This window comes from Siphateles boraxobius, unplaced genomic scaffold (assembly GCF_051911475.1).
Source record: "Siphateles boraxobius isolate OS27281-9 unplaced genomic scaffold, OSU_SipBor_1 9, whole genome shotgun sequence".
In the NCBI taxonomy this organism is placed as follows: Eukaryota; Metazoa; Chordata; class Actinopteri; order Cypriniformes; family Leuciscidae; genus Siphateles; species Siphateles boraxobius.
The window spans coordinates 7,610,154-7,625,695 of NW_027509219.1; the positions used below are offsets into that span (position 1 = coordinate 7,610,154).

Here is a 15,542-nt window from a genome sequence, read left to right on the forward strand (position 1 = left end):
TTCAACGATACAGTAGTCCTTACACCTTTGCTATTTGAATAAGCAGATGAAGTCAAAACATTTTGAAGGTCCTTAATAATGTCGTTTTGTATCCATCTAACTAAAAATCTGAACATTTGCACAAAGACAAATAATGCAACACAATGACAAATATGCATTTGCCTTGATATGGCCAAGCAAGCTCTGGTGATTGTTACATGTTCATTGAGGTTACTTTAATTTGGCATTGGATGTTCACTGCTAAGATTTCACATTTGCCAGCCGTCATCAATACTTATTAAATGTCATTCAGCATAATGTTATTATATCTTTATAAGAAATAAAGGATCAGGTTACATCCATAAAGTCATCATGAAATCAAAAGAGACTATTTTTATGGAATATTGCAGCATTTATAACACATTTATAAAAAAATGCACATTAAAAAAATAATCTTGTGTTTTTGACTTAAAAACATTAACTCCTCCCAACATCTCTTCTCTGGTGGCATGTGGACCGGTGGGACAGTATTCTCTCCCCTACAGCAACCTGTCACATACACCAACTAGCAAATGACATGGCCCAATCCCATTTCAAATTGAAGAAATAATTGCCACCCTACATTTTCCACCTTGCTCAAGACATCAGACAGGTCACAATAAAAGGCACTAAGGTAACATTTAAAGAAAAAGATGGGAGGGAAATTTATATTTCAATGCTTTTGCATCCTCTTGCATCAGTATTACATTTCACCAAGTAACTTTGCAATTCCAAAGCTTTTGCAAGGGAATATACACTAAGTTTCTTAGTGGGATGAAGTTTTGCAGGTGAATGCCAAAGCATTGAAGTGTAGTTTTTCCCTCTCATTTCATTTGTACTACTATCACTACACCCCTTTAAGAGAAAGAAATAAGCTTTATATTTTTAAACTGCTGAAGTTATTCTTGCAAGTCTCTTCCATTCAGCAAACATTTATAGCGACCATGGCTCTTTTTATACATATACACAACATTGTTCTTCAAACAAGCTTGTGGGGCTTTAAAGGGGTGAATATACCAAGTTAAAAGTTTGCTGGGGAGAAAGTCTGTTAACTCAACCGCTGTGACCGGATTCAGTTAAAGAGCTGAACTCCTAAATTTCTTCACCAATTACTAGATTTATAAGCTGGATCAGAAATGCAAATTAAAAAGCCAGATCAAAATCAAAGAGCTCACTAAAAGTGGCTTGCGTATTAATCTGAAGCAACAATACACAAATAAGTCTCAAGCAAAAATGAGAAATTGAAAGGTATAAGTTTAACATTGTTCCCCTTTATTTTCAGACTTTGATACAAATTAAAGGCCTACAGGACTTCATCTGCAAATGAAAACAAAAAAAAGGCAACTCAGACAAAGATGGACGACTGAAGGATGTGGTGGTGTGGGCGGGGTTTGTAGAACTTGGATAGGAATGTTGCGGTTAGCGGCAGGATTTAGGAGCACTGAGGGGGACTAAGGTTTGGGTGAATGTTAGTGGTAGAGACATTTACAGCTGGCCACAGTTAGCAATGACAATCTTGGCACTGGTCTTTCCACTGCTAGAACCATAGCTTTCCACTTTCTTGATGACGTCCAGGCCCTCCACAACCTGTCCGAAGACAACGTGCTTGCCGTCCAGCCTGGCGAAAAGAAACAGTGAGGGAAAAGGTCAGGATAGGACAAGACGCTCCACAGCATGGATCCAGGAGTGATATGATGCATGGTCATTCACAATTATTTTGCTCACCATGAAGTAAGAGATGTGCAGATGAAGAACTGGGAACCGTTGGTGTTGGGGCCAGCATTGGCCATGGACAGGCAGCCAGGGCCAGTGTGTTTCAGGGTAAAGTTCTCATCCGCAAACTTGTTGCCATAAATGGACTTGCCACCAGTTCCATCGTGGTTCGTGAAGTCACCTGCCTGTATTCAAAGGTCTCTAGATTAGAACCGAACATCAAAAAACAACTAAGATAACAGAACGCTTTTGGGGACAAACTTTTTCATACCTGGCACATAAAGCTGGGGATGACACGATGGAAGGTGGATCCTTTGTAGCCAAAACCAGGCTGACCTGTGCACAACTGCCTGAAGTTCTCTGCAAAAATGTCAGACAGGTAATGGGCACTTAAAATAAATTAAAAAACACACAAGGGAAAAATAAATTAAAAAACACACAAGGGAAAAGTAATAAGAAATACCTGCAGTTCTGGGAACGACATCAGCTCTCAGCTGTTTAAAAAAATAAAATTGTATTAAACAAACATTTAAAATGACTGCAGCTGCAATAATGTGTTCACGGTTGTGTCATACAACAAACTAGGAACAAGCTCGTGTGGACCATCTTAATGGGACCGCACTGCAGTCTGACAAACACCTCCAGTAAAACCGCAACAATGCTGAAGACAATTATCTGGGCATTAAAGGCAGAGCAGCACGTTATACCTGGTTTTGCTCGCATAGACTGTAGTTACAGTACATCTTTGACTGCTCCAAAGAAATCCTATCTGTGACATCAAGTTTTACAAGTCTAGAGCTAAAATGGCCGCTCAGAAAACACTTTTACTAACTTGGAGTGTAAAACTTCTTTAATTTTCCCCTCATCCAAATTAACTTTAATATTAGTTAAACTCAAAAGTACAACTGCATGAAGGAGGGGAAAAAACCCGCTGGTAATTAAAGTCTAGCGACGAATGTATTAAAAATCACCATTGGATCGGGCGGTCTCCTCCCATCCCCCCTTACACACATCGGCGAACTTTCCAGAACATCTTTCCAGACAGAGATATTGCAGGATTCGCGCGGACAGGGGATTAGCTAATTTCAATAAATCACTCACAAAAGCTGAAACTTTTTTGTCGCAATTGTTTGAGTTTCCCTGGGGCGTAAACCTGAAGTTCGGACTGAGCAAAATAAAGTCGCCTTCAGGGAATCCGGGTTAAACAAAAGAGCAGTGGCCCATTCATTCCATGCGCACTCTTGGGTTAACGTTACATATTTCTGCAGTTTTTCCCACAACAAGTGCTGGAACCGCACAGTTTCTGTTCATTAACTTATTTCTCATACGAAGAGTATAACAGTCTCATACGACATTGGTCGGCAGCATATAAGAATATAAGCGTGCTGTACAAGCAGCACTAAGTGGGGTTAAAGCGGCCTATTGCGGCGCGTGCTTTAGTATTACAGCTTTACTTGCAAAGCGATATAACAGTTTTATGCAAATTAACACCTCAAAGTGTCACTATGGAAATGAACACTTTAAAGTCCTACAACTGATGGGAGTCTAACATTAAAAACCCTTCCTGCTGCCAGATTCCCAACATCACCGCTGTACGCTGCACAATGCCGCAAATTGTAACATGGGTTTAAAATAGAAATATAATCAGCAAGCAGTTTTGGCCGGGAGTGTAACGTCGTTAGGTTAATGGTTCTACATAGTGCAATTAGCTGCTACCTGGCAAACCAAACAGGTTAAGCATAACTGAATCATGATATTTGCTTAGAAGAAATGCAAACCACTTAAACGGTAAAGGGATATTAAAAGTTTTGCAGCACAGTAGGGTTTAGGTGCACATTTCATACAGTAACGTTAGCCTAGCGCATGCGGCTATCGAAGAAAACCGCTCAAAATAGGCGTTAGCACGACTTGCATGAAAAATGTCAGGGAGTTATTTCTTGCAAAAAGGCTAACGTTAAGGTAAAAATAATTGCGTGGAACTTTACCTCCATAACCACTTTTCCAACTGGGTGGCCGTTGGCGGTGATATCGAAGAAAACTCTAGGCCTGGCCATGGCTTTATAATATTTTGCGCTTAGATGATGTTGGGCTGAAGCGCGCTAACCGTGTGTCACTGGCTGCCTTGGAACGGAGGAAAGACAGCATGAAGGCCGCTAAGCTATATAATTACAGGAGAGGGACGTCACGAAGCTGCATCTGTCCAATCAGAGCGTGTCGATGCTTTGAAAGACAAAAATATGAACCAATGAAATATCTTTATTGAGAAGTTACAATCGACATGCGCTTTTTGGGCATTTGTTGTGCATGCGGCATGGAGGCGCGTGTATTGCTGCTGTTAACATGAAATGCGACCAATTTAGCACTGGTGATACTTTAAAAATTCAGCCCTGCAGTGTTTAGTTCCAACCCTGCTCCAACACGCATATCTGTAGTTTTCAATTAACCCCGAATAACTTGATTAGATGGATCAGGATGCGTTTAGTCAGGTTTGGAGCTAAACTCTGCCCTCTCTCTCTGTATATAGAGAGTATAATTTGCCATTGTTTTTAGTTAATATATCAAAACAATAAATCTTGTTTAGTTAAACCATAGATCTAACAGCCTTCAGGCTTTTTGACTAAGTTCAAAACAATATCAAAAGGCTAAGGCCCCCTAGTGGGTTCTTGTCCCCTGGTTGAGAACCACTGATCTAGATTATATTAGCATAGGTTGTGTCATACTCAAACAGATTCCATGCAATTGGTCATATTACACATAATCCAGTTTTTCATAACTAGTATTAAATGATCAACTTCAGATATTTGAGAAGATTATGAGTTTATTGTATGAAGCTAAACCGTTACAAGAACAACTTGATTCCTCAAAAAACAATAAATAAAATAATTTGCTTTCTTTTTGAAAAAGTCAAAAAGATGTCATTGGTTTTTATTTAAAAGAGCAACCACAAATGTGTAATTCTGTCTTGCTTTTCATTTGAAATGTTCCTGCTGATGGGCTGGGTTGTATGGCACAAGTTATCAGTTATCAGATGGCTAGCATGGTTATGAAGGGATTTTTACCTGCACCAGGTAGCATCAATGATTAGCCAAGTGTGCAGAGTATACAATGCAATCTATAGATGATACTGGATGAGAACAGAGGCACATACTGTACATGTAAAGGTGCTGCAAAGAATTTTCCACACTGTCCTGATTTTGACATCAAGCCTTTCCTCCCCAGAATACAAAGTAATTTTTACATAAATACAATCATACAACTGCAACATCCACTTTTAGAGAACCAACCGTTTTTTCTTCTTCTTACCAGAAAACAGTGCAAAGGTACAGATAAAGTGTCCTTTTTTCCACTTACTTTACAATCTTTACCACTAATGAAACACGGCAAATGTATGTGCCAAAATTCTCCCTTATTCTAACAAAATAATAGTAAGAAAAGAAAACGCAAGCATAAAAATTAAAGCCATAGAGCAGTTGAGAGTTGGGATGCAAGTAGCATACAGAAATCATTACAACCCTACATGAAAGCTTAGGAAACAGTGAGTTTGGAGACAAAAGATGCCGATTACTATACAGGAAAGTTCTATATAGGATTGGAACAGTGCTTTGGTTGAAAATACATTAGGTCCATTAAAATTTGTGCTGTTTATTTATTTGCTGAAGCAAGAGAATTTGTATTTTCTGTGGTTTATTATATCTTGGTGTTGTTGAACTGGGCAACAATGGTGACAAAGACTTAAAATGAAGATCAACTGAAAATTTCAGATACCTGATACTTAACACTGGAGAATCTGTATTACTATTATTCATGGGATGATTAAAATGGTTTTGTGTAGTGTATTTGGTTGCCGGGGATGAATGGGGTATTTGTGAGTTTTTGTATTCTTTGTTGTTTGGAGGACAGATTTAGATGTGGTCTTTGAAGGCGTCCAGGTTAAAGGCAGTGTCGAGGAAACGCTTCAGCTCCAGAAGATGCGTGTTCTTGTTGCCAGTGGCTGGGGCAGCGGCAGGCTCACGACCAGCATACCTGTGCACAGAAAGACACAGTGATGAATTGTGAGAATATAGAGCAACTGGAGTGTCACAGCTTATTTTTATAGGAGAAGAAAAGAGTTTACCAGACAGGCTTGGCACGTTCGATGGTGGTGCGCATGCGGGGCTTGACGTAGTCATAGTATCCCTGGTTCTTATGCTCCTCTTGACACCAGACCAGGTCAGCATTGGGATATTTCTCAGTCTCAGCCTTCACCAGGTCAAACGGGAAAGGAGAGAGCTAGGGAGGAGCAAAAGCATGAATCAGACCAACGTTTAAAAAAAATATATTAAAAAAATACTGTTTTACAAAAAAATAATAAATAAATAAAAATATAAAAATTATATATATACATTTTTTTAAATGTATTTATTTATTTATTGTAAAACAGTATATATATATATATATATATATATAGGCCTTTACTGAAAGAACGCAGGCAAGCAAGCATTGTTGATTTTATACTGAAGATGATGGTACCTGCTCAATGCGAGTGATAGCCACAGAGTTCTCCATGTTGCGTACTTTTCGTTCACGTGTGAGCTCGTAATAGATTTTCCCTGTACAGAAGACAATGCGTTTCACCTCTGAGGGGTTTTGAGCTGGGAGTCCATCATCTGGGATCACACGCTGGAAATGAGTGCCTGAAGAGACAAGCATATTGACGTTTATTAGCATGATAACTGGAGAAACTGCACAGATGGACTTATCTTCAATGGCACCATTTATTTTCAAGTATTACAGGTGTATGTTAAAATTGTAACTGAAATACGTAAATAATGTAAAATAAATAAAGTAAAATAAATTAACAAATATTGATGATAACAAAAATACAGTAACAAGAGTTTAAAGTTCTTAAAAAACTTGTAAACTGAGACGTCAAGGAGGTATGGGTTCTCCTTCCTTGCTTGGGTTTCAAGGCCAGTCTTTTTTCCTCTCTTGACTGCACAGTTGTTAAGGGGGATGCTGGTCACTTGTCTTCACTCAAGACCATTAGTCTGCAGGACATCTTTAAGTTCCAGCATAAGTGCTGGGGCTTGGCAATGTTGACTTTTTTGCTTGCCAGATGTTGTTATTGCTCTGTTGCTTTCATTATCAAAAAAGCGAACTAGCACATTGAGTATTTTATAAATATTTAAGGTTGTTACTTTATCAACATTGAGTGAGAACATGCATTTTTCATGTTCCGCAATAAATGTGCACAAACCTATTTTTAAGTCGCAGACACGGTCAGTCATAGACAACGGTGTGTCAGCTGTAACAGTTGCTCCTGGCAACGTTGTGGTTGGGTTTTTCTGTTAGAACTAAGTTAATAACTAATGATCTTCGCAAAGGAACTGAACCAATCAAAATATAGCTACAAGCAGCAATTATCGGGGCCAAGCGCAAGACGACGATAACAGTTGCCAACATGGCTGGGAGTGTCAGACCAACTGCAGCAAGGATCAATTAAAGACATTTAAAGATGAATTTAGGCAAAATGGCTGGAAAAAATCATATACATGAACTAAAAATATGATTTAATGGATTATCATCACTTTAGGCCAATAGGTGGCGCAGTTACCAAATGTATGTGATGTGGTCAGAGTGAGGTGAAAATGACACATACAAAGTTTGGTGTCAAAATATCAACGCATCGCAGATAGGGTTGGGCGCTGTCCCCTAAATTGGCAGTTGACGATGTTTCCAGCTAAACATCGCGATGGACGATGATATCGTCGGGGGGGGGGAGAGAGAGAGAGAAGCTACTTCTACTGTGTTTACGCCACGGGAATACTCGGCTTGGCATTTTGAAGTATTTCTATGTTTATTTGGCCGTTTAGGCTCGCAACCGAAGACAAAGACTAGCCTACTATGCTCGCATGTTGCGCTCGGAGCGTGCGCACAGCATCCTATCAGTAGAATTCAGTTCTCTTTCGTGACTTATATCGCGCTTTTAATATTTCTTTTCAATATAAAGCACATCCTGCTCTTTTCTTTCTCATGCATTCATGTTTTATTATTAATAACTTTAAACGGAATCAACTGAAATCTGCGCGGATTATCAACAATAACACATTTATACACAAATGAACGGTCTCTGCGGCAAAAGAGAAAGTACCTGCGGCCAGCTGGTGAAATGTTTCGAAATGTCTCTTTGAACAGCAAAGCACCCGTTTCAATAAAAGGATATATTAAAGTTTATATAGCCTACTTTTACATTTTCGCCGCTGTTCTAAAATTATTTTCGCCATCACCTCAAATAAGCAGCAGCTGCTTGAATCCCAGTTCAGAGTGCAGGAGCTGTAACTGTTAGGTTGCCACAGAAACGTAGGCGGTTAGTTGATTGCTGGTCGTTTGTTGGTAAAGGGTGAGAGACCAGGTGTGGCTCGCGAGCCAGGTCCCCAACCACTTGTGTACAGACGAACACGAACTGTCGTGAGACTGGGCCGGTCTGACAGGGTGGGGGGCGTGGCACCACGATGGTGGCTCACCATCGTGATGTCGGTCAGCCATCACGATATCGGCACAACTCTAATTGCAGAGATAAAGCCTGAATAATCATTTTGGCAGCATGCCTCAAATTTGCTGCTGCATGTATACGAAAACGGTTTCGTCTATCAACACGAAATTTACATGGCACGGTCTGGAGATGATGCGATTCGATTTTGGTGAAAATCGGACCAACGGTCTAGGAGAAGATCGAAAAAGAAGGTTTTAAAAAAAAATAAAGATGGCAGACAGGAAGTTTGGCTGACTATGGCAAAATTGGTATCTAGGTTTTTGGCATAACCCAAAGAATCTATTAACACCAGTTTTATTACAATAGGCACATTTATTCAAAAGTTATTAGGAATTTTGGAAATTTAATTATAACTTTTGACCAAAAGGTGTCGCTGTCTCAAAATCTTTTGAGTATCTTCAGGGCATGCTTCTGATGGCACATACTGAGTTTCGTAATGTTAGAGCAATGCATTCGTTAAGTGTAAGACTGGAAAAACTGGAAAAACTGGAATAACTTTAAGAGAGGGCTACACTCTGAGAAGAAAAAGGAAATTACGATTGGAACTCACTCTTGTGATAATCTACATCTCTTTCCCTCTCCCCCCACTCTCCCTCCCTCGTGATGAGATCTCCCAAGCTCACACAAAAATCAATATGGTTTTAATGTGAACAATTATCCTACAGTTTATAGGTGTTTGATATCATTTTAAATGCCTCAATGCAACTGGTACAAATGTCTCATTCCCAAATAAGTAAACCAAAAGGCATACAAGCACAATACAGAAGGTATTAACAGTTTCCCACTGTTAGCAAATGGTTGCCCCCAGTAAGCCTGGGACAGCAAGGTAATTTTCCACTGTGAACCCATATTTACATTTGAAATGAGGTCTGTATAATGAAATGCAGCGCTCACATAAAACATTCGCTCACATTTAATGATGCACAGATATCATTAAAACCTTTTCATTTATGGAGTCAGATAAAATAACGAGTTAATACATATAACAAAATGTACTGAATTTAACTAAAAATACTTTGCCGCGAGAAAAGACAGTGACAAGCAGAGACCTTCGTGCTGATCAGACGACCCCCATTGGCCTTATCGAGCGCGGTCTTACATAAGTATAGCATTTTAATCACAACACTGTATTTAGGTAAGTCAAAGGCAAGTTCACGTTTTGTTCTATTATAGCGCCAACAAGTGGCACAATCCCACCATTTTTTCATGTGTCCTCAGAGTGAGCCCATACATGTGTGTGTCAAATTTGGTGAAAATCTCATTTCGTTTTGTAGTTATAAACATTTATGTGTATAAAAACACATAAAAAATGACCCACACCTGACTTTGTTTGCATTTTTATGACACTTACTATTAATAGTTTGACATTTGGGCATAAGCATATAGCCAACGACCTATGTTTCCAAACTTCTGACGGTGGTTTCGTCTCGAAGATATTGGCAAATGTTTTTTAAGCACTAAATCAAAACATTACACAAACCGTAAGGCGAAACCTAGCATGTTTGATGTCCTGTGAAAATCAGTCAACCCAGATTTATAAGCATTTGAACATTACATTTTACCACTAGATGGCACTGTTCTGGCACTGGTCAAAACTTCTCAGGCTCCTTCAGGGCATCGTACTGATGTTTCATAATACTGAGTTTCATAACGATACGTTCATGCGTTCAGAAATACAGCATTTTGGTGCAAAATTCAAAATGGCCGACGCCTAAAATTGTCAATATGGAGAAATTAGATATCATGAATCTAACGAGACCACTTTTATGATTTTTGGACAAACCTTTCAGAAGTCATAAGCAAAAATAGAAATTTTTCGTATCTCCGGACCAGTAGGTGGCACTGTGCCGAAATGCTGCATTTCTCCTCAGGTCATGCTTGTGATGACATGTACCAGGTTTGGTCTGAATACGATAAAGCGTTGCGGAGATTTTTTATGAATTTATCGAAAACAGTTCGACGAATCAACTTGAATTCCATAACTTTTTGTCAACACTGCCTGAAGATGATCTGGTTCAATTTTCGTGCAAATCAGAGTTAAAATTATGTCCGCCATTTTTAACTGCCCAACAAACCTACTTTTTCTATGACGGAAAAAGGCGTCATAGGGTGCAATCGAATCGTCATGAGCTTCATGATTTTGTTCCTACCCATTATGGTTCAAAAGTTATTAGCATAAATATGAGTGAAACTTTGGACAGGTGGTGGCACTAGAGGAATTGGTTTTGAGATGCCAAATTTACTATGGTGACAGTTTGGATTGACCTCTATCAGTGTGCCAAATTTCACAACTTTCCCGCAAGTGGTTCTATGGGCTGCCATAGAGGAAGAAGCAGCAGCAGCAGAATAATAAGAACGCCAACGATTTCAATAGGTGCCTACGCACATTCTGTGCTTGGCCCCTAACTAACTTTAGCTGGACAATAACTTTATCCTAGAGCTGTGGTAAAGCCTAAACAATCTGTTACGGTAATTTCTATTATCACTGTAAAGCTGCTTTGAAACAATCCATACTGTTAAAAGCGCTTTAGAAATGAAGGTGACTTGACTTGGTAAATTTGAGTGCACAGGCAGCGGCTCTATGACCGGGGTCTAACTCATGACGAGCAAACACTTTCTTACCGCTGCTGGCATATAGTAGCTTACTCGAGCAAAACGTGCAGAAACAAGCACCAGGCTCTGTTTGTGTGTAATTCCCAGGGCACACGAAATTATCAGATTACTGAGTCCTATTCAATAATAGGATTACAGAATCAATTTGTTATCTACAGAATAAATATGTTTATTTTTGTATCTAGTTTATTTTTAAATGATTTACTTCTAAGTATTTGCAGCAAGTAAAAATTATGCTAAATATTTAGAAATTTAATTGCAGAAATTACACGCATTAGTTACAATCTTTTAATTAGCGCAATATCATATACAGGTGCTGGTCATATAATTAGAATATCATCAAAAAGTTGATTTATTTCAGCAATTCCATTCAAAAAGTGAAATTTGGATATTATATTCATTAATTACATACAGACTGATATATTTCTAATGTTTATTTCATTTAATTGTGATGATTAAAACACACAACTAATGAAAATCCCAAATTCAGTATCTCCGAAAAATTTGAATATTACTTAAGACCAATACAAAAAAAGGATTTTTAGAAATGTTGGCCAACTGAAAGTATGAACATGAAAAGTATGAGCATGTACAGCACTCAATATTTAGTTGGGGCTCCTTTTGCCTGAATTACTGCAGCAATGCGGCGTGGCATAGAGTCGATCAGTCTGTGGCACTGCTCAGGTGTTATGAGAGCCCAGGTTGCTTGGATTGTGGCCTTCAGCTCTTCTGCATTGTTGGGTCTGGCGTATCGCATCTTCCTCTTCACAATACCCCATAGATTTTCTATAGGGTTAAGGTCAGGCGAGTTTGCTGGCCAATTAAGAACAGTGATACCATGGTCCTTAAACCAGGTACTGGTAGCTTTGGCACTGTGTGCAGGTGCCAAGTCCTTTTGGAAAATGAAATCTGCATCTCCATAAAGTTGGTCAGCAGCAGGGTGCATGAAGTGCTCTAAAACTTCCTGGTAGACGGCTGCGTTGACCTTGGACCTCAGAAAACAAAGTGGACCAACACCAGCAGATGACATGGCACCCCAAACCATCACTGAATGTGGAAACTTTACACTGGACTTCAAGCATGTGGATTCTATGCCTCTCCTCTTCTATGCCTCCAGCGCTTCTGACGCTGTGTCTTGTTCAAGAGTGGCTTGACACAAGGAATGCGACAGATGAAACCCATGCCTTGCATACGTCTGTGTGTGGTGGTTCTTGAAGCACTGAATCCAGCTGCAGTCCACTCTTTGTGAATCTCCCCCACATTTTTGAATGGGTTTTGTTTCACAATCCTCTCTAGGGTGCGGTTATCCCTATTGCTTGTACACTTTTTTCTACCACATCTTTCCCTTTCCTTCGCCTCTCTATTAATGTGCTTGGACACAGAGCTCTGTGAAAAGCCAACCTTTTTAGCAATGACCTTTTGTCAGTGCCACAGACTGATCGACTCCATGCCACGCCGCATTGCTGCAGTAATTCAGGCAAAAGGAGCCCCAACTAAATATTGAGTGCTGTACATGCTCATACATTTCATGTTCATACTTTTCAGTTGGCCAATATTACAAAAAAAAACTTTTTGTTGCATTGGTCTTAAGTAATATTCTAATTTTCGGATATACTGAATTTGGGATTTTCATTAGTTGTCTGTTTTAATCATCACAATTAAATGAAATAAACATTTGAAATATATCAGTCTGTGTGTAATGAATGAATATAATATCCAAATTTCACTTTTTGAATGAAATTACTGAAATAAATCAACTTTTTGATGATATTCTAATTATATGACCAGCACCTGCACAGTATATATAGGCTTTCTATTGGCCATTGGCCACCGTGCTTTCCAAGATATTGGTATCACCCATCAAAAAGATCCATATTGGCTGACCACTAATGAAAACTTTCCTTCTCATTTGTTGTTTATCTACACCAAAGTGGCACAACTTTTCATTCTCTGTTCTTTCCACTGCTGCTTTTAGGGGCAAGATTTTAGTTTCTGACCTGGTAGCATCTGGTCAAAGCTAGACTTGGCCTCCGGATGACGAAGCAGAGATTTGGGGGTGAAGATAATAAGCTAAAAAAAAAAAGAAAAAAGAAAAAGAATAAATAAATCAGTTAAACACTCAAATTGTTAATTTAAACACCAATACTGCATTTGATGAATTTTTGAACAAATGCTCTCAGACAGCTAAACTCACAGGTTTCCTGAAGGGAAGAAGGATCTGCCTCCTCATGACATGGAAATAGTTGGCAGGATTGGAACAGTTTACAACAATCCAGTTGCAGTCATACAGCTGACGCACCTCAAAGTCATCAGTGATTTTCTGAAGTCGAAATAAAAGGTACATAATGATATAATCACTATGACAATACTACGAAATCTTTGTGTTTGAACGCTTAGAGACATGTTAGGTAGCCAGTCTTACAGGGTTAAAGTCAGGGTCATCATTGCACATCTGCAGGAAGCGCTCTGGACGGGCAGATGAGTGCTCTGGACCCTGTGTAGGAAAAAAAAACTCCTTTACAGCTAGCTCACACAGGTTGTTGGGTGGGTGAATGAAGAGATTATATATATATATATATATATATATATATATATAGAGAGAGAGAGAGAGAGAGAGAGAGAGAGAGAGAGAGAGAGAGAGGAATTGTGGGTAATGCAGCCATACCATCCCCTCCATGCCATGTGGCAGCAATAAGACGATGCCATTCTGGCGGACCCATTTAGCTTGGCCAGGGCAAATGAACTGGTCTATTATACACTGAGCTGTGTTATGGAAGTCTCCAAACTGGGCCTCCCAAAGAACCAGAGCATTGGGACTGGCCATGGCAAAGCCCAACTCAAAGCCTAAGGAAATAAAGAAAACAGGTTTCTAAGAGCGTCCTCAACCTTCCATCAACTGCAGAGATAATTTAACATGCACTCTGAGCATCTGACTACCTAGAACTCCATACTCAGACAGAGAGCTGTTGCAGACAGTGTATGGGGCTTGGTTAGGGGACATGTGGTTCATGGGGATGCAAGTCCTCTTGTCCACATTTTGATCATGGAGAACATGATGACGGTGACTGCAAATGCAACAAACAACAGGTCAGTAACCTCTTAGACTGAGCTGAAATCCAAAATAATGCTGCATTTGAAATAGTGGCTAAAATAAAAAGGTCTATCAAACAGAAAAATGTGCTGTTAATACACAACTACATTTAATAATTCTATTATTAGGGTAATTATAAAATGTTTGATTGATTGCATGATTTTGAATACTAAATGATTGTGAATGTTGTTGTTCATATACCTGAAGGTTCCTCTCTCCACATCTTGGCCACTGAGACGCACATGGATGCCCTCCTTGAGCAGAGAGCCAAAGGCCATGTACTCTCCCAGAGCCCAGTCCACCATCCTGTTCTTGATCATTTCACCACGGCTCTTTAGAATACGACTCAGACCTTTACACAAAGGGAAGACAAGCATTATTGTAACAGAACATGAAATGTGTGGATATTATGTACTATTTTAAATGTCTAGCGTACCTCCATTTGGCATGTGACGGTACCAAATAAGTTGTCATACTATAACAGGTTTAATAACTTTTTTCTTATAACAAAAATAACTGAACATTTAAATACACAAACTATACTCAAAAAATTCAGAGTAAACAACTGTTTCAAACAGATTAAAATGCAAAAGAATGACACGAAATACGGATCTGATTTGAAATATTTTTTTAGGTCTTTAAATGTAAAGTTTCTGCAAAGAGAGCAATTGCTAGCGCGGCAAGTTCAAACTAGACAGACATTTAAGAGATAAAGTTTATTGTCATACCACTTAAATGACCACATAAATAATTATGGAGATAAGAGATATTGATTTCAGATTAAACCGTTTTAAAATCGTACCTGTTTGTATTTTATAATCCAACAGTGTACAAAACAATAGTCACAAAATGGCTGCAGTTGCGTTTGTATGAAACAAGAGAGAGCGAGTCCACGATACTGGATGGCATAATTAAATAACTGTACACAAAATATTGATTTGACTGAGTTTTAATATTTTATTAGCTCACCAAATGCAAAACTTCCACGAAGAAAAAAACTTTCCTAACAAGTGTATAGCGCTGCTGACTTCAGTAACCCGGATGAGCCTGTGTTATCTGTTTTCAGCGGTTGTTATCTGGGAATAACATACCGCTAAATGGCATGATTGACAATCAGAATCAAGTACTCCACAGAGCCGTGTAATAATCTTTGATAACGTTGGTTAAAGGGGTGGTTGATTGCGATTTTACTTTTTTCATTTTAAATAGTGTGTAATGTTGCTGTTGGTGCATGAACAGTATCTGCAAAGTTGCTACGCTGAAAGTTCAACGTAAGCAGAGATATCGTTTTAAAAATCAGAAAGTTTAATGCCTACAAAAATGACTCGAATGGGACTACAACGAGATACTTCCCGGGTTTTATACATAACCAACCCATAAATTTACATCAACCCTCCCTCCGGAATATTCAAAAAAAGGGGCATGGCCATATTTCTGCAGCTTTGTCGAAGAGGAAGAGTTATAGTGGAGAGCTGTAGCCATGCCTTCGAAAGTGTGTTATTTTCACCCAGCTGTTAAGTCTTCTGTGTTCGGCTTCCTACGGACGCTGTAGTTCGTCAACAATGGCTCAAATTT

The 15,542-nt window shown here is 39.0% G+C and overlaps 2 protein-coding genes across 7 annotated transcripts in view; both read right to left on the bottom strand.

Moving 5' to 3' along the window:
- Positions 1 to 1,269: 1,269 nt before the first annotated feature.
- ppiaa (peptidylprolyl isomerase Aa (cyclophilin A)) lies at positions 1,270 to 3,881 on the bottom strand. Its single transcript, XM_077223264.1, has 5 exons — positions 3,717 to 3,881; positions 2,195 to 2,225; positions 2,003 to 2,091; positions 1,744 to 1,916; positions 1,270 to 1,636 (listed from the first exon to the last, which is right to left on the bottom strand). The coding sequence occupies exons 1-5, from the start codon at positions 3,783 to 3,785 to the stop codon at positions 1,504 to 1,506; spliced, it is 495 nt and encodes a 164-aa protein (XP_077079379.1). The 5' UTR covers positions 3,786 to 3,881; the 3' UTR covers positions 1,270 to 1,503.
- Positions 3,882 to 4,531: 650 nt separating this feature from the next.
- The window catches only part of ogdha (oxoglutarate dehydrogenase a), a 71,618-nt gene continuing 60,607 nt past the window's right edge, over positions 4,532 to 15,542 (bottom strand). For all 6 annotated transcript variants that reach the window (XM_077223234.1, XM_077223233.1, XM_077223232.1 and 3 more), the window contains 9 exons: positions 14,169 to 14,319; positions 13,814 to 13,941; positions 13,542 to 13,720; positions 13,299 to 13,370; positions 13,071 to 13,196; positions 12,874 to 12,946; positions 6,241 to 6,404; positions 5,846 to 6,000; positions 4,532 to 5,754 (listed from right to left, as the gene is read on the bottom strand). In XM_077223234.1, the coding sequence (XP_077079349.1) occupies positions 5,634 to 5,754; positions 5,846 to 6,000; positions 6,241 to 6,404; positions 12,874 to 12,946; positions 13,071 to 13,196; positions 13,299 to 13,370; positions 13,542 to 13,720; positions 13,814 to 13,941; positions 14,169 to 14,319 (1,169 nt within the window). In that variant the 3' untranslated portion in view covers positions 4,532 to 5,633. The remainder of the gene's footprint in view (positions 5,755 to 5,845; positions 6,001 to 6,240; positions 6,405 to 12,873; positions 12,947 to 13,070; positions 13,197 to 13,298; positions 13,371 to 13,541; positions 13,721 to 13,813; positions 13,942 to 14,168; positions 14,320 to 15,542) is intronic.

What these genes read in the sequence shown, in the direction of transcription:
- ppiaa (XM_077223264.1), bottom strand. Translation starts at nt 3,785, where the DNA reads ATGGCCAGGCCTAGAGTTTTCTTCGATATCACCGCCAACGGCCACCCA. An exon ending in TTGGAAAAGTGGTTATGGAG is followed by an intron (nt 2,226 to 3,716) that starts GTAAAGTTCCAC and finishes TTTTTTAAACAG; the next exon opens with CTGAGAGCTGATGTCGTTCC. An exon ending in TCCCCAGCTTTATGTGCCAG is followed by an intron (nt 1,917 to 2,002) that starts GTATGAAAAAGT and finishes CTTTGAATACAG; the next exon opens with GCAGGTGACTTCACGAACCA.